Below are 16,434 nucleotides of genomic sequence, written 5' to 3'. Positions count from 1 at the left end.
ATCTAAATGAGGCTCATAAAGGAATGGAGAGACACACTTTGCTGTTCAGAAATAAAGCCTTTGACACCTTAAACTTAAATAAATGATTCATCAACAAAATATGCTGTAAATTCACTCATGACAGACAACTACTTATTCTAACATTTGAACACAGTTTATTTTACACAGTGGTTGATATAATATCAACCCATATCTTTCTGTGTTGTTAAAGGATTTTAATTATTAAGCTGTGTTAGACTAGGGAAAATATTGGGTAAGGTACCTGCAATTAGGAAAGTCTCTCTCTTTTGGATATTATTTTGGATTATTAAACTGAAAAAAGTGAAGACTACATTTTGCTGCTAAGAACACAGAATGTCTAAATTGTGTTTTATGTCCAAATGCTCTGTTTCAGACCCAGTTTTCGACGCACAAATTGGTTTGACCCTGTGGGTCGTGAGTACAAACAGGTTATGGAAAAAGTTGGTGTGATTGACCTGTCACCATTTGGCAAGTTTAAAGTAAAAGGCACAGATTCTGTTAAGCTGCTTGATCATCTATTTGCAAATGTTGTTCCAAAGGTAAATGGGACAGTGGTAACTATTGTAATGGAGATAAGCTCCACTTCAGATATAGAAAACGAACCGTTATATTATTCCCGTATTTCTTTGATACCAAATACACAGGTCCTTTGGAGAAGTTTCTGTGTCACCTATTGCACTCAAAAGCACACAAGTGTTTATACTAGACTAGCCCCACACAGAAGTACTTTTTGGCAGTGATCATTGAATCAGAATGGATGAAGTTGGAAGGGACCTCTGGATATCACCTTGTCCAACCCCCTGTTGGACAAGTGTCACCTGGACCCTGTTGCCTAGGCATATGTTCAGACGGCTTTTGAGTTAACCGGGCAACTATTTCCTATGCTTAGCACTTTATAGAAAAAAAATGTTTCCTTATGTTCAGATAGCCTCCTGTGTTTCAAATCTTTTTCTAAAAAATGCAAGTGAATCCTAGCTGGAATTCTTTTACAGTAGAATAGCTTGGCAGCTGCCTGCCTAAAATTGTGCTTTACAGTAGCAGCTAGAGCAGCAGAGCAGAACATGGAAGGGGCTCTTGCCTGAGCTGAATGAATTCCCAAGGGAGCGGCTTTGTCCTTTTTTTTCAAATGCAACCCATTGTTTTCCTTTACTCATACTGACTGCTTCACACCTGGCTGCCTGGTGCAGGCAGGGTTGCAAATACTCAGGAGGTTCCACTTTCACCTCACAAATATAATTTTTCTCGGGTGTGTTCATAGATCCTCAGAGTATGATCTTGTGCTAAAAAATGGCATATTGTGACAAACTACCCCAGATTTCTCATTCTTTGTCTTCAGGTTTTGGTCTGAGTCCCTTTAATTTCCTATTTTGTCAAACCTTCTCATACAGTATCTTTAGCTTTAGAGATACACCTCCAGCAAGAAGACTGTTCCTTTCTGAAGTGACCCTGCAGTTGCAGGATGACTTGGGTTGGTCATTTCAGCACAGAATTCCATTAAGTATTTGCAGTAGGTGGCAGTTTTCATTGCATCAGAAACTTAAAGGGAGAGAACATAGGGAAGCAGCAAGTACACTGACACTGTAGTTCTGAAGGTACTCTGAAAGGTTAGAGTAAACTCAGTGGGAAGGGACAAGATTGATATCCTAGGAGAAAAAGGAACTTGAATTGCCATGTAGTGATATTTTTACTGTATTAACTTTGTAATAATAATTTGAATTGAAAGTTTGTCTTCAGTCTAGTTTGGGGTAGAGGCAGAATAACTGAGTAATTAGTGGGTATGGATAATACTTTCTGATTTATATGGTACAGTGAAATCAAGATTAAGCAGGAAATTATGAGAATAAATGCTTTCTATGGAATTGAATCAGCAATGCTAAAGGAAAGTTAGGTGGCACAGCAGAAGGTACAGTTTATGAGTACACTTAAAAATCCAGCATTTAAGCTGCCTGATTTTTAGTCCCATTCATGCTTGTCTCCATCATAAAATAATCCAGTAGAATTACCAGAGATGTAATAGTATTGCAATTGGGTTTAGAGTGACCAGCATCAGGTCCTAAAATTTCAGCTGTATGCCTGTAAAATGCCAATAACTATGGCATTATTAATTTGTGTAATAATACCTGCCAAATAATCTTAATATCTGAAATATTTCTACTTTCTTGGTTCATTGTATGGAATCTGGCTGCTGACTGGATTATTGACAAGTTTCATTGAAAGCAGAATGATTAAAGCAGAGAGATTAAATTCTGCTTCTGGAACCAGGCCAGCACAACAGCTATGGCACATTCACATTTCTGTTTTTATGAATGATATATGTATGAACATGTATGTATTTTATGGTTATTGCTAAATAACTGTTACTTGAAATTCTGTCTCTAGGGATTGAGTTTCTATACAGAATCTGATTCAAATGTGCAGAGTTATAGATTCATAGTCAGCAACTACAAAAAACAGAAAAGCATTCATAAATCAGGGACCCAAAAATGTAAGCCAGCTCAATATTTCTCTCTTTATAGTAAGGGGAAAAGCATATGTTATTCTCTTGTGACCTAAAACCTTATTCACAGGTTTCAGGAATATTCACAGGAATATTCATGTCAATTAAATGGAGAATTTTTTATTTAGATGAAAAGAAATGTAGCTTAAGAATGCCTTGTGTAATGCATAATTAGGAAATACTAAGGTCTTGATTTATCTTATTTTTAAAATTTCCATTTTTTCTGTAAAGGAAAAAGCAAAGTTTCTACTTCAAAGCTTGAGACTGGCCAATTGTACATCTCTCCAATATATTTAATGATGTTTAAGAATTCAAAGGTTTTATTTTGCATTCTTAATAATCACAAATTTTACTCTGTAGGTGGGTTCCACAAATATAAGCCATATGTTAACACCAAGAGGAAAAGTTTATGCTGAGCTAACCGTCTCTCAACTGTATCCTGGAGAATTCATGCTTATAACTGGGTCAGGGTCAGAACTCCATGATCTGAGGTTAGTGTATTTTTTAATGCAGTAAGTACATACTGCTATATAATCACATTAATACAAAAGCATTTTTACTGAGTTCCAAATTCTCAATCATTACTCAACAAAATTTTCACAAAGTTCACGAGAATTCTTAGTTATTGATTTTAGTTTCTTAGAAATTTGGTTGACTTGAATTCTGAAGTATAAGCAGTTGGATATTGAATTATTGCTGATGTAAAAAGATGGAGTACCTGCTAACAGTTATGTAATACACTTTATTGGAGGTAGTTCTTGTTTTGTTGTTGGACCCGTTTGTCTTTGGCATTGCATGATGTAACACAGCATGGCTGTTCCTTTCTAGTGTGTTCTCTTACGCAAAAAAGAAAATTGGCTCTTAACAGGGATGGCCCCAGAGGCAATGACCTGGCCCAGACAGATAGGCAGTACAATCTTCTTGATGCTGTGGCAATGTGTTCTGCTTTGGGATCTGGGGTCACAAAGTGAAAAGAAAGAAGGAAAGAAGGAAAGGAGAGAGGAGAGGAGAGGAGAGGAGAGGAGAGGAGAGGAGAGGAGAGGAGAGGAGAGGAGAGGAGAGGAGAGGAGAGGAGAGGAGAGGAGAGGAGAGGAGAGGAGAGGAGAGGAGAGGAGAGGAGAGGAGAGGAGAGGAGAGGAGAGGAGAGGAGAGGAGAGGAGAGGAGAGGAGAGGAGAGGAGAGGAGAGGAGAGGAGAGGAGAGGAGAGGAGAGGAAAAAGAGAAAGAAAAAAGAGCAGTTGCATGATGGCTTCACTAAATTTCTTCTCATAGATGAGCATTGGAATTGACATTTCTAGCGTTCTTCTTATTGGATGTTGATGGCAAGTCAATTAATCAAAATGAATCAACATATTAAAGATTGAAATTCACTACCCTAACAGGCAAAGAATAATATACTGTTCTATAATAGCCCCACAGGAATCTGTAGGAGCATTGGCACAATCAGAAACCAAATGGCAGAGCCAGATCTAATATATTTAATTCTACAGATTTTCTGTAGTCCACTTGAGTACTTGCCTAGGCCTGAGATCTTACAATACTGCTTAACAATGTAGTATTCTATAAGATTTTTAAATAAAACCATTTTTAAAAATTTTCTGAGCTTCCTGAAAGATAATTTGCAGCTGTTGTTTTTGATTAAATTCTAAATTAATTTTCTGCCAATACTTTGAATGCTATATTTGGGAAGCAACAAACCTGCTTGTACATTTCTGTTGCCACAGAAATTTATTTAGAGATTTCTTATGTTCATAGTGTTTATTCCTTACTCTTGTTGTATGCTGACATTTTATTAAAATATTCAGCATCCAAACCCAAATCTGTTGTCATTGTAGGAGATCACTTCTTACTCTTACCTTAAAAATACTGTTCTACCCATTTAAATGCTGTTCTTTCCTGGCTGTATCTCAGATGCTTGTGTTCCTATATCAGTGCCTTACCAGAAAACTCTGTTTAACATCAACTATGGATTTGTCTATCTAATATAGCTCATAGTTTTGTGGGTTTTGAGAGTGTGAGACTGGGAGCTGCTGGAGATATGAACACTAACAGAAAAGAATTCCTAGTAAAATCTTACTAAATTCATTTTTTTCATAAGAAGTGTAACATTGGTGTTATGTTTTATGTGCAGATGGATAGAAGAGAAAATAGCAAGAGATGGATACAAAGTTGAAATAGAAAACATGACAGATGAGATGGGAGTACTTAGTGTAGCAGGTCCATATGCACGACAGGTCCTCCAGAAGTTGACAAATGAAGACCTAAGTGATGCGTCATTTAAGTTTCTCCAGTGTAGACATCTGAAACTTTCCAATATTGCTGTTACTGCCATTAGGATATCTTACACAGGTAAGTGGTAGAAAAAACATACACTTAAGGAAAAAGACAATGAATAAAATAGTAAACGTCATTAAAATTATGTTGAAAACTAAGTCTCGTCGTGTATTCATAAGGTATCTTACATGTGAGTGTGGGAGGCATCACGGTATGTTGATTTTCAAATATGATATGGTCAGGGTCTGTGCTGAGTTTTCCCAAGACCTTTTTCTCTAGAAATACCCTATAGTGTAAATATTTATTTTGCAGAACAAAAGGCCAGTTCTGATAACCTCTTTGGTATTTGCTGCAAAACCAACGTCAAGAATTGTTTTTGGATTACCATATATTAGTATTTGTAATGTGCCTTGAAAATGTAATGCTGTAGTGCTTAGTAGTTGGCTTTCCCAATTACTTTTTATTCTTATTTCTTTTTGCATCTGTTTTGAGTGTAATAGACTGAATTGAGAGCATTCTGAAGCAGCTGAAGTCCTTGCAATTAATATTCTCTTTCTGTTGTGCTAAATATGTTAAATACACTCATTTTTATTTACACTTAGTTACATTTACTGGTCACTTGCCAAGTCATCATCTGTTTATAATGTCCTTAATTTATCCTTGGGACTTTGTTACATGACCTTTTCTTATCAGTTATTTTGTTAGTTTTTTTACCCACAGTTTTCAGTTAACAGTTTAAATTTGAATAATAGTACTACTACTTAAGATGTAGGGCACAAATTCTCTGGTAGCTCTTGCTGGGAATTAGACTTGCTATATGAGTGTGAATTAACACTTATGGCATTGATCCTCACTTTTGACCAAAGGCAAGAGTATATTTATTAGGATCATTTCACTGAACTGATTAAAATACTAACCTTTTTTGTGTAATAGGTGAATTGGGCTGGGAGCTGTACCATAGAAAAGAAGATTCTGTACCTCTTTACAGTGCAATCATGGAAGCTGGCCAAAAAGAGGGAATTGATGACTTTGGAACATATGCTCTAAATACTTTGAGGCTGGAAAAGGGTTTCCGAGCCTGGGGAGCAGAGGTCAGGAAATAAAACTTCTTTATTATTTTTTCTGGATGTTTGGGGCTTTTTTTTTTTTTTTTTTTGATGGGGCAGGGGTTGTTGTATTGGTGGGGTTTTTTTTAAATTTTATTTTATTATGACTGTGCAGCTTTTAGTCATAGTTAGCACAGCTATTATTTTTACCATTTTCTCAGTTTAGCATTAAAAGAAAATTTTCCTCAAGCAGGAAAAGCTTCTATAATTCTTATTGGTGATTTTCTAAATAAAAACAACTGGTATACTCCATTGCACTGCTGGCAAAGAAACACATATTTTGATTCATGGGTGGTTTTCCTCTTGTGTATAACAAAATCATGAGGGTTTTGCTGAGCTCTACTGTTTCAAAATTGGAGGTTTGGCTGACAGTTCTCAAAATGTTTTATTTCTCTAATAACTATGTCATGAGAGGCAAATTATTTTTGCTTCATAATGTATCTGGAACTTTTTCATTTCCCTTTACCTTGTTCCTGCAGAATTTGCTCATTCATAATAAAGAACTACTCACACTGCCTAGAGAATTTGGGGGCAATCAGTAATTTCATTTCACCTTAAATTTTTCCTTTGGAAATGAAAGAGCTCAAGAGATTGAAACAGTGGGAATTTAAGGGTCCTTTTGGTTTGCCCTGTGCTAGCTATTTTCATTCTTTCTTCAAGTGCTGCCTAAGAAATTATTCCCCCTACAGCTAATGGGAAGGTGGTGAATGAAATTGGTTTTGCATTTTATTTCCCTCTCCAGCTAAGCCACTCTGCTGTGTTGCAAATGGTGTGCACACCTTAGTTACTCAATCTTCTGAGGATCCATTCTGCTTTGATGAAAAATCCTGTTTCTTGCTGAAAAGTGTTTACATTGCATATGGAAACTTAGGTGACTGGTTAACATATCTTTATGTCATATTAGGCATGCTAGTTGATACATTTCTTGCTGGAAGCATGCAGTGTATTCAAACAGAAGTTGTGCAAGCACAGTGTGGAAGACTATGACACAAGAGTAAATAGAAGGATTTTATAGAATGAATAAATAATCCCCCCCAGTCCAAAAGCTATGATGGTCCATCATGTATGGATGGTGAATTTATATCTTTTAACAGATGAACTGTGACACTAATCCCTTGGAAGCTGGACTGGAGTATTTTGTAAAGCTAAACAAGGTATGTATTACTATATTCAAAATGTTGTATTATGTCCAAGATTATTCCTTAAGTGTATAAACATGAAAAATGCCATTAGCTGGAAAATAAAATAGATTTAGTAAATCAACAACACAACTGTAATTATGTTTAGTTTACTAGTAGCAGCTTGTTTAAAAAAATCTCTCCGAGTTTCTTGCTATCAAAATTATACATTAGATCAAGAAATTGCAAATGCTTAATGTTGTCTATGTGAAAAATAACTCTTTGTGATTTATTTTTAGAGAGAAATTTCATTCATGTACTTTTGTAACCATATAGTATATATACACACACATATACATACACACACACATATATATGTATCTATACGTACACATAATACATATATATACAACTATATATACACATATATACACACAAGCTGAACAAACCTATCCATACTGTGTTAATATTCTTCCTGTTAATTCTTGTTAAAGCTGATACTGTACTGTACTCTGGTACAATTACTGAAGAAAAGTATATTTTTTAGAACTGTTAGGGACAACTGACAACAATAAGTTAAATATAAGCTAAATTAGTATATTGGTTAAAAGAATAATTAGTTTTCAATGAAATTTCTGAGGAGGTCCTCTGCTCATAACTTGTCCTCACATGATTTGAAGGTTAGAGAATGGAGCTAGTTGAATTCAACTGTGTAGTAAAAAAAAAAAAAAAGATATTGTTCGATCTCCTTTAATTATCCCCTCACTTTTTAAAAATTAATATTTTAGCAATTCAAATTCTGTTTTAGTCTAAGAGATACAAAAAATTGCTTGTAATTCTCTTTGTGGGTCCAAATGAATCACATATTATATGTCTAAACTGTGTCAAATAGAGGACCTTTTCATGAAATCTGATGAAATCTGTGAAGATCTAAAGCCATCTGCTGTTCTCAGTTACTCCTTCAACTCAAACAGTAGTTGCATGCACAATGGATCTGAAATTTCTAACATGGAGAATCTGGTCCTAGAGATTGCAAGTGAGGTTCCTAAATGACAGCCTATTTCTGACTTGATCTTTTCCTTCAATTTTTAATTTGTAAATTAAAGTATATAAGGGAGATCAAGAAGAAAAAGTGTTTTCAAATCATTTAATCTTGACAATGATGCAGTGTGGTATAGCAACAAACTGTTATTATTTATGCTCCCTTTATACCTGAAATGGTAATAAATCAGATAATAAATGGTGCTCAGTATATTTGCCCTGTTATGTGGAGGCACAGTAGAACTGATAAGAAGAATCCCAGACTTTAAGTTACAGCTCTAAATAAAAAGCAAATCTTAAACTTTGCACAGGAAAGAATTACAGAAGCATGTTAAATTAAAATGATGCTTTTATATTTATGAGACAATTTCACTGATCAAACAGAACAAGCCGAGGAAGGTGTTTTTCCTCTCACTGTTTAACTGTCTAAAGAAGGCAAAGTTCTTCAACCTACGGAGGATTGAGGCAGGCTGCTCCCAAGGATGTCACTGGGAGTTCCTGCATGTAGTGCAGTTACAGCTCTCTCCATTCAGTAACACAATTTTGCCTTCATCTAAAGAAGTGACACATGCAAGGGAAAATACAGAATTCTATAGATTAGAATTAAGTTGCATTTGCAAAAAAATCCTTTCCATCTTGAGGAGAGATTAGCAGAATTGCAGGAAAGGCAATAAAAAAAAAATTTGCTTGTTTTTCTTTCCACTTCCTTTTGATACATCCCTTTGTTTTTCTTTTTTTTTCCTTTCCTTTAGCATAAGTAGGAAAGCAACCATAAGCAGGGAAAGCTGTTCCTTGCCAAGGTAGCCATAGGATCATAGGAAGGCATTAATGTGCAAGAAGCACTTGATTCCTTAGTTGCTCTGCACACCCTCTGCATGGTTGAAATGCAGGGCTGGAGCAGTTCTCCAGAGCAGGTACTCACATTGTAGACAAATGGGCATGAATGAATGTCCTGCAGAAATGCGGTGTGTCAGCCCTGAAGCATTTGCCAGTTTTGCTGAACTAATGTGAAAAAGGAAATAATCAATATTTTTTTATTGACTTAAATGAGGGCAGTTGTGACTGTATGTTGACACTTCAGAGGTACCTGAGCTAATTCAGCTATTGGAAGCACTCTAAACACTGTAGCATGAAGTGCAGTGTGAGGTTATTTACTCTCCTTCTTGGCAGTTTGAGTCCCAGTCCCATGCCTCTGTTTTTGTTGCACATTTGGCATAGCACAGACTTCACCATTCTTTACAGGCTGCTTTGACTGAACACAAGGAAAACACTCTTTTGTTGCCTGTTTCTATTGTTACGGAAAATTTCCCCTCAAAAAAGGTAAACTATATAAAAATTACAAGCAGCAGATACTTAAATACTTCTTTTTCACATTTTTGTCTGTTCCGCTTCCCACAAGGATTATTCCTTTAAGCATGTGCTTTCAGCTGGGGGAAGTGCTAATATCTGTGTAAATTAGAACCAAATGGCACTGTTCACTTAGTTATTGGAGTTCTTACTGTGCAACAAGCAGCTGAAATAGCTCACAAAACAGTTGTGAAAAGACTTCAGCATATGCAAATCTTGAATGTCTTGGAACATGAAAACTGTTTCTAAACAGATTAAAATGAATGAAGAGCCAGATACCAGTGAAGGTAAATACGATCAAAAAGAATTTTAATTTCTACAGGGAGACATTGAAATATCTGGGGAATATATATGAAGAGATGTAAAGTCTCCATAAAATTCTGATGGTCTCTGTGTTTAGAAAATTTAGTGTTTACATCACCTTCATGTACAGATGGAGTAGTAATTTTTGTGAGATGAATAATAGGAAAACCTCTTCAAAGCTAAAGCTGACTCTCTTTCCTCACAGGGTTTAAATTATAACATGGCAATAAGTAAACCTATTTCCACAGGGCTTCTGTGTCAGTTTTCGTTTTATCTGAGGCATTGTTCTGTGTGGTCTCCTCTAGTCTGCTGATAATCCCTGTTTCACTAATGTTATAGTCGCTTCCTTGCACATATGAACAGGATGGGCTGCCATTTAACAAAAGTGGAGGGACACTAATAGGATTAATTTATAATTTAGAGTATAAAATACTTTCACAACTTTGCAGCAAAATTCTGTCCAGATTAGGGATTTTTATTTTTTTTTTTAAATACCTGCTTTCTTTTGGCTGTTCAATTACATTTAGTAAGTTAGTTATATAGTTGTTAGATAATCTCATCTCATTAATAAGCACTCTGCTACTAAATATTCAGTAGAGTCGTAATGTTAGTCACTGTGCCAAGAAATACACAGAATATCTTTAAGAAAATATGCAGTTCTTTTTGGTCCACATCCAGGAATACTGTTCTGTACATTTGCACTTTGCTCAGGTTTTTGAGTGTTCAAGGGTACAGTCTATCACCTCTGAGTGTTTAAAATAACCTTATTTTTTTCCTGACTGTAATGGACCAGATATCCCTAAGAAACTTGATGTTAGAGTGAAAAACCTTCGTATCATCCCACGGAAATGAATTCTTTGAGGAGGGTTTTTCTGAGCTCAAAGCCCGCAGTTGGCTGTCGGTGGGTTTGTGTTGTGTTGCTGTATCCAAGACTGCCATCTCCTGGTCGCTGAAGAATCAGTGACATGGGAACAACACCGCGGCGTGGGAAGGGAGCACAGTAGGTTAAGGAAACCCTTTGGGACTCTGCTCTAGTGTGCTCTTGTATGTCAGGATCCGAGCGCTTGACTCATATTTCGTCTGTTTCCACTAGGAGAAACTGCTGTTTTCGGAGGCAGTGTTTCTTTGCCTCAACCCTCTTTGTTTACTGGAGCAGGCATTTTGTGCTCAATTCCAAACTTCTTTCCAGATTTTTCTATATGCAGAATCTCTTATTTTTTGTTATGTCTTTTCTACCGGCTTCCCCCAACCCCTTTTTTTGTTTCCTTTTTACTACCAACCTAAAACCTTATCCTTTGATTCTTGCTTTTTTCCTTGTCTGCTTATCACTAATTGCATTTCATCTCCTCCATCCCTACTCAGTGAGTGCCTGAATGTCCTTGTCAAAACACATCTCACAGGCTGCAAGTGCTACCTCTTCTTCTCACTTTGACATTTGCTGGTTTTTAACTATTCCACCTGTTAGACACATTAATATTAAATTGCTTTGGTATGCATTACGAATTGAAGTTTTGTCACACCCATCAGCTTCATAATAGGTACGTGAATGACAAGATCCAGTCCTTGAGTATTGACCTAACCTCCAACATAACAATATGTAAGATATTATCTCTCAGGAAATTAGAATGAGCAGTTCTAAGGATGTGCCTCCACCCTTTTATTGCTTTGATAGCATGCTTAGATTTACAGTTTTATTCGCTCCTATTTCTAGTTATTTGTTTATGTCCTGGCCACTTGCCAAAACTGTCCCTCAGTTCTTTCAGTCCAACTTGTGTTTCCATGGTCTTGGTGTGGAACGGCCTGAGCTTCAAGAATTCCTGCGTCTCTCCCTGACTGCCATTGTCTGCCCTTGCTTCACTTCTCCAGCTTGCATCCCTTTTGTTGTGAGAGAAATGACTACAATAGTGGTCACTGCCCCATCTCAAATTTCCTATCCACCACTCCATAACCTGGAATAAGACTGTGCTCCATGCCAGCTTTACTCTACATGAAGAAAGGGAAGAGGAGGAAGAAGAAAGAGCGGAGGCTTTACTGAAGAAGGGCTAAGGAGCCTGGGCACAGGAAAAGGGATGGAGTGATGGATAGGAAATTTGAGATGGGGCGTGCTACTTCTTCCCCCTCCTCCCCTTTCAGTCCCCATTTATTATGCTTATAACATATTGAGTGTACTTTTCCATCTAAGTCCTGTCTCCACTCAAATTGAAGTTCAGGAATGAGTGGAACTGTATTCTATAATTACTTCATTTGGTGTCCAGAGGGTCAGAAAAACAGAGGACTTATTTCATAGATTTATACAGGTTAGGAAACATATCCTAAGGATATGTTCCAATATCCTAAGGATATCCTATATCCTAAGGATCTGCAGAGATTTTGTCATCTATATAAAATGCACATCTAGGTGACTCCCCGTGGTTTGACCTTCTAAAGAAATAAGCATCCAATAAAGGATTTTGAGCCAAAACAACACAGTAATTCATTGGTTGCTTCTATCATATCATATCATATCATATCATATCATATCATATCAATTTCCTACAGCTGACTGTATACAAGAAGGGCTTAGGTGGATTGAATGAAAGATGCATTGTTGCAGGTGCCATACAGACTGGCCACCCCCCTTACAAAACTTTTGTCTGGTGTAAGTTGTAGCTTTGATTTTCTACAGAAAAGGAAACTTGCCAAATATTTGCTCTCTGAGAAGAAAAATTGTCTTCATTTATCAGGCTGGTGAGGCAGATATCATTTGGAATGCTACCCCAGATAATTAAAGAGCATCTAGCTACAAAAAATTTCAAAATACTGTATAGAGGCTGCATCCAGAGTGTTGTAACATTATGTTTATAATAGATGACAGAAGCTGTTGGTGCTACTTTATTCAGTGGGGTTATTTTGTGTTCATGATTTGGCTCTATGCTCACAATCCTAGATGGTATACTGAATAAATTACAGCAGTTCCTTGTTGAGAGAGTTGTATATCTTTGCTGCAAGTAACTATTGAACAGATATAACATATTTCTTTTTAGACACTTTTGACATGATTCCAATAAACTGCATGGTGTGAGAAACAAAAAACAAAAACAAACAAAAGAAAAACAATGAAAAAAAGTTTTTGAAAGGCTTATAGGTAGTTTCTATACCTTTGCTTCCCTTAAACTAGAAGATGTTTTTACAGAGGATTAGAATTAGATTAGGGTGCCATTGAAAGCCACGTACATTCGAAACACAGTAAGTTGAACTCCTCAAGGTATCCTACTGTGCATAAAAAAATCACATTGGTTATTGTCTTGTAAACTCTTTTTTAAAAACTGGATTTGTCTTGTGCTGCAAACTCATGGCAACTAACACAAAGTAAAAGCCTGATAAGAAGTATAAGACAAATATATATATACTGTATATATACTATATATATAGATAGATTAGCTAATCAGTGCTATCCCTTTAGCTATGTGCTATTTTAAACATTTGGCTGATTTGTCTTTGTGATATGATTTTTCATTTTAGATTTATCTAAGCTTATCTAACACACAAGTAAAAAGGAGCAGCCCATCTTTTCATCTGATGAACTGCAATCAAATAAAATGAAGCTAAGCAGTAGATACTGTCTTTATCTTTGGTTTCTAAGAAGCATTTTTATTTTATGTGAAAACCATTACATCTGCCAAGCTTAATGCTTTGGAAATTCATGCCAAAGTAAAGAAGTCTTTAAGATTAAAGATTTGTATTTTTGATTTAAGATTTGTATTGTAAGATTAGCTTTTTTGGACTTTACTTCAACTAGTGTAAACATTTTACATTGTTTCTACATGTAAAGTAATTTTTTTAAACTCAGACAGTGAAGAGCAGCTTTAAATTTTATATTTGCTCAAGGCTGGAATTGTTTAGTGTTTTCATTTGCTTCTGTTATTCTGTTTTGTTGGTTTTGGGGTTCTTTATATTCATATATTGGATTATATTGGTTTAAATAGGATTTATTAAAATTGTATTTTGTATGACAAGATAAAGCAAATAGAAGCAGTATGCAAACTGACTATTTTTTTCCTAGAAAGAGGAAGTGTTTGTTACCAAAAGCAGCCTGACTGAGGTTGAATGCATCAGCTTCCAAATTCTGTTCTAATTGGGATGAACAATCCCATGCACATACTCTTAAATGGCAAAAATGAATAATGGTGGGAATACATTAGTGTGAAATTGACATGGGTACCCAAGAACTGTGAAAGAAGTAAACTAAACTGAGGCTGTACCAAACAATGCAATACAACACTGACCTAGTTGAATTCCTATAGTTGGAATTTAAGAAGGCGCTTTAAATATTTAGAAGTGTATATAGGCTTTGGAAGTTCTACATTGTATATACACATATATTTTCACACATACATTTTTATTCATGTTCATGTAGTGTTCAAGTATGTATGCATCCATTTATGTATCTATACATGTAGATACACACATTTTTGCTGTGTACATATACATACAGATATATATATATATGTATGTATATATATATATATCTGAGAGGTGTGTATTTCGTAGAGTTTGAATTATAGGTTACATCCTGGAATTCCAAGCCTGGAATGTTCTTAACCTTCAATTATCAGAAATTAGTAAAGAACAAGCCCTTTACATTAAATCACTCATATGTGTCTTTAGTTAGGATAATAGCTGTGTGGTGGTTTATTCCAGGTGGCCAGAAGCTTGGCCCAGTTAAAATTAATTGGGAAAGGATTTAATTCTTTATCTGCAAGCAACAGGCAGAAAATGACCCACACTTAGGTGGATTCTAAATCCTGCTAGCTGCTTGTTCTAGTGGTTCGCATACCTAGGGCTTATAGCACTGCATTTGAATACTTGTGTTCAGCTCTACAGTGCTCCATGTGACTAAATATTAGCATGAATAGGAAGGAATTGATTCAATGCTCAGTATCCCTGTAGAATGTTTACTTCTTGGTAGTTCTCTTTGTTATGCAAAGCATTTTAATCTGTGAGTCATGCTGTGGTATACAGTCGTATGTGCATTGCTAGTTTTAGGTGTTTCCTATAGTTGCATCTACCATGAAGTAGAAAAGTGAGAGGGAACTACCAGTAGTTGATTATTGTCTGGTAGGAAATCTTTGCTTTATCTTTTGCAGCAGTATTCTGACATTCTATTCTAAAATGAATCTTCACAGTCTTTTTTTCTGATCTGAGGTGTATTTCATGTGTTTTTTCCCCAAAAAAGAAAAGCTCTGATCTTTATGGGCAGTATCTGCTTTATCCCCAGTTGAACCACCTTGATGTTCAGACTAACTGCTCCTTAACTGGTTCATAAGCTGTTTTTCACAACTGCTTACAGAGCCTAGCCTTTCATAGTGCAAAAACTCTTCATCACTTAAATAATTTCTTCTGAGCCTACCCATGGATTTGCATGGACCTCAAGAAATATAAGAACACATGAACTAACTGTATAATATTATTGCACATACATGTTGCTTTTAATTCTGAGAGTGCAATAATTCTCTACTGAAATTAAAGAAATAGTATTTTGAAGTCTTCAACTATATTTCATTTATTTTCCCTTAAACACTCATCAAATTAATATCATTCCTGCTTCAGATCTAAGATCAACTGCCTTCAAATGGCTTTCACTGCTAGTGAAGCAAAGGCTAGAAAGCTAGAGGACTTTGCAGGGATTTGCGGAGGATTTTGGAAATTTAGTTTGAATACAATTCTTTTGTTCTGTCTGATCTATGCCATAGGAGAAAAAATGGACATAATGAAGAATTTCTTCCTGGAAAAGCATTGGAAAGGACTGTCCAGGGAGGTGGTGGTGTCACCATCCCTGGAGATGCTCAAGAAACAACTGGACATGACATTTCGTGCCATGCTGTTGTTGCTAAGGCATGGTTGGTGAAATATTGCACTCAATGAGCTTAGAGGCCCCTTCCTACCTAAATGATTCTGTGATGGAAACAGGCTACTGGAATCAGCTCAGTGTGATCAGACAGAGCAAATACTGTCCTATATACCCTTGAGGGTTCTGAGACTTGCCAATGATTACCCCCATACTTGTCATACACTTGTGCAGGCTTCTGCAAATATGAGAATCTAATTGTACCTTTCTAAGCAGGCTGAAAAAGAAAATTCCAGACATAGCAGCATTCTTTACAAAACATGCTGTATTATCCCATAAAATGGCAGATATGGGAAAAAATGTACCTACCTTAAAACAAGAATATGGAGTAAACTGCCAGCTGTGCAGCCTGGCAGAGACATCAAAGTGGAATACTGACATGTTACTGTCATAAATTGATGATGGCTTCAAAAGAAGTATGTTGACAGAGCAAGGCCAAGACTTCAAGGATCTGGGTATTGGAATGCACTTCTTGTCATAGACACTGAAATGATGGACAGTCTTCTAGCTTGCAACCTTAACTGGGCAGGTAGTCTTCTAATATGGCTCACTGTATATGTGTTTCTACTAAGTTGGAATTATGGATATTAAAGGCTGAGATCTAGGAAAACCAATAAAGACAATTAAGTTAGCAAGGTATAATATACCAGTATAAAAATACTAAGATGCAAGATATACTATCTGCCAAGGGTTTGATTTCATCTGTATTTCATACTAAATACTTATTTGATGGGCAAAGACACTAAGATATATTTAAATGTTTATATCTCTAAACATATTGGAGACCTCAAATAAACATATATAATTATTTTGTATTTGTATAATTATCTTGTATTTTTTC

The 16,434-nt window shown here is 36.0% G+C and overlaps 1 protein-coding gene across 2 annotated transcripts in view; it reads left to right on the top strand.

Annotated features, from left to right (window-relative positions):
* The window catches only part of DMGDH (dimethylglycine dehydrogenase), a 39,709-nt gene that overhangs the window by 21,644 nt on the left and 1,631 nt on the right, over positions 1-16,434 (top strand). For both annotated transcript variants that reach the window (XM_056514735.1, XM_056514734.1), the window contains exons 10-14: positions 395-560; positions 2,879-3,009; positions 4,649-4,866; positions 5,725-5,882; positions 6,992-7,051. In XM_056514735.1, the coding sequence (XP_056370710.1) occupies positions 395-560; positions 2,879-3,009; positions 4,649-4,866; positions 5,725-5,882; positions 6,992-7,051 (733 nt within the window). The remainder of the gene's footprint in view (positions 1-394; positions 561-2,878; positions 3,010-4,648; positions 4,867-5,724; positions 5,883-6,991; positions 7,052-16,434) is intronic.

This window comes from Oenanthe melanoleuca, chromosome Z, assembly GCF_029582105.1.
Source record: "Oenanthe melanoleuca isolate GR-GAL-2019-014 chromosome Z, OMel1.0, whole genome shotgun sequence".
Classification (NCBI taxonomy): Eukaryota; Metazoa; Chordata; class Aves; order Passeriformes; family Muscicapidae; genus Oenanthe; species Oenanthe melanoleuca.
Note: the sequence above shows the minus strand (reverse complement) of the source record. Positions and strands in the feature narration are given on the sequence as shown.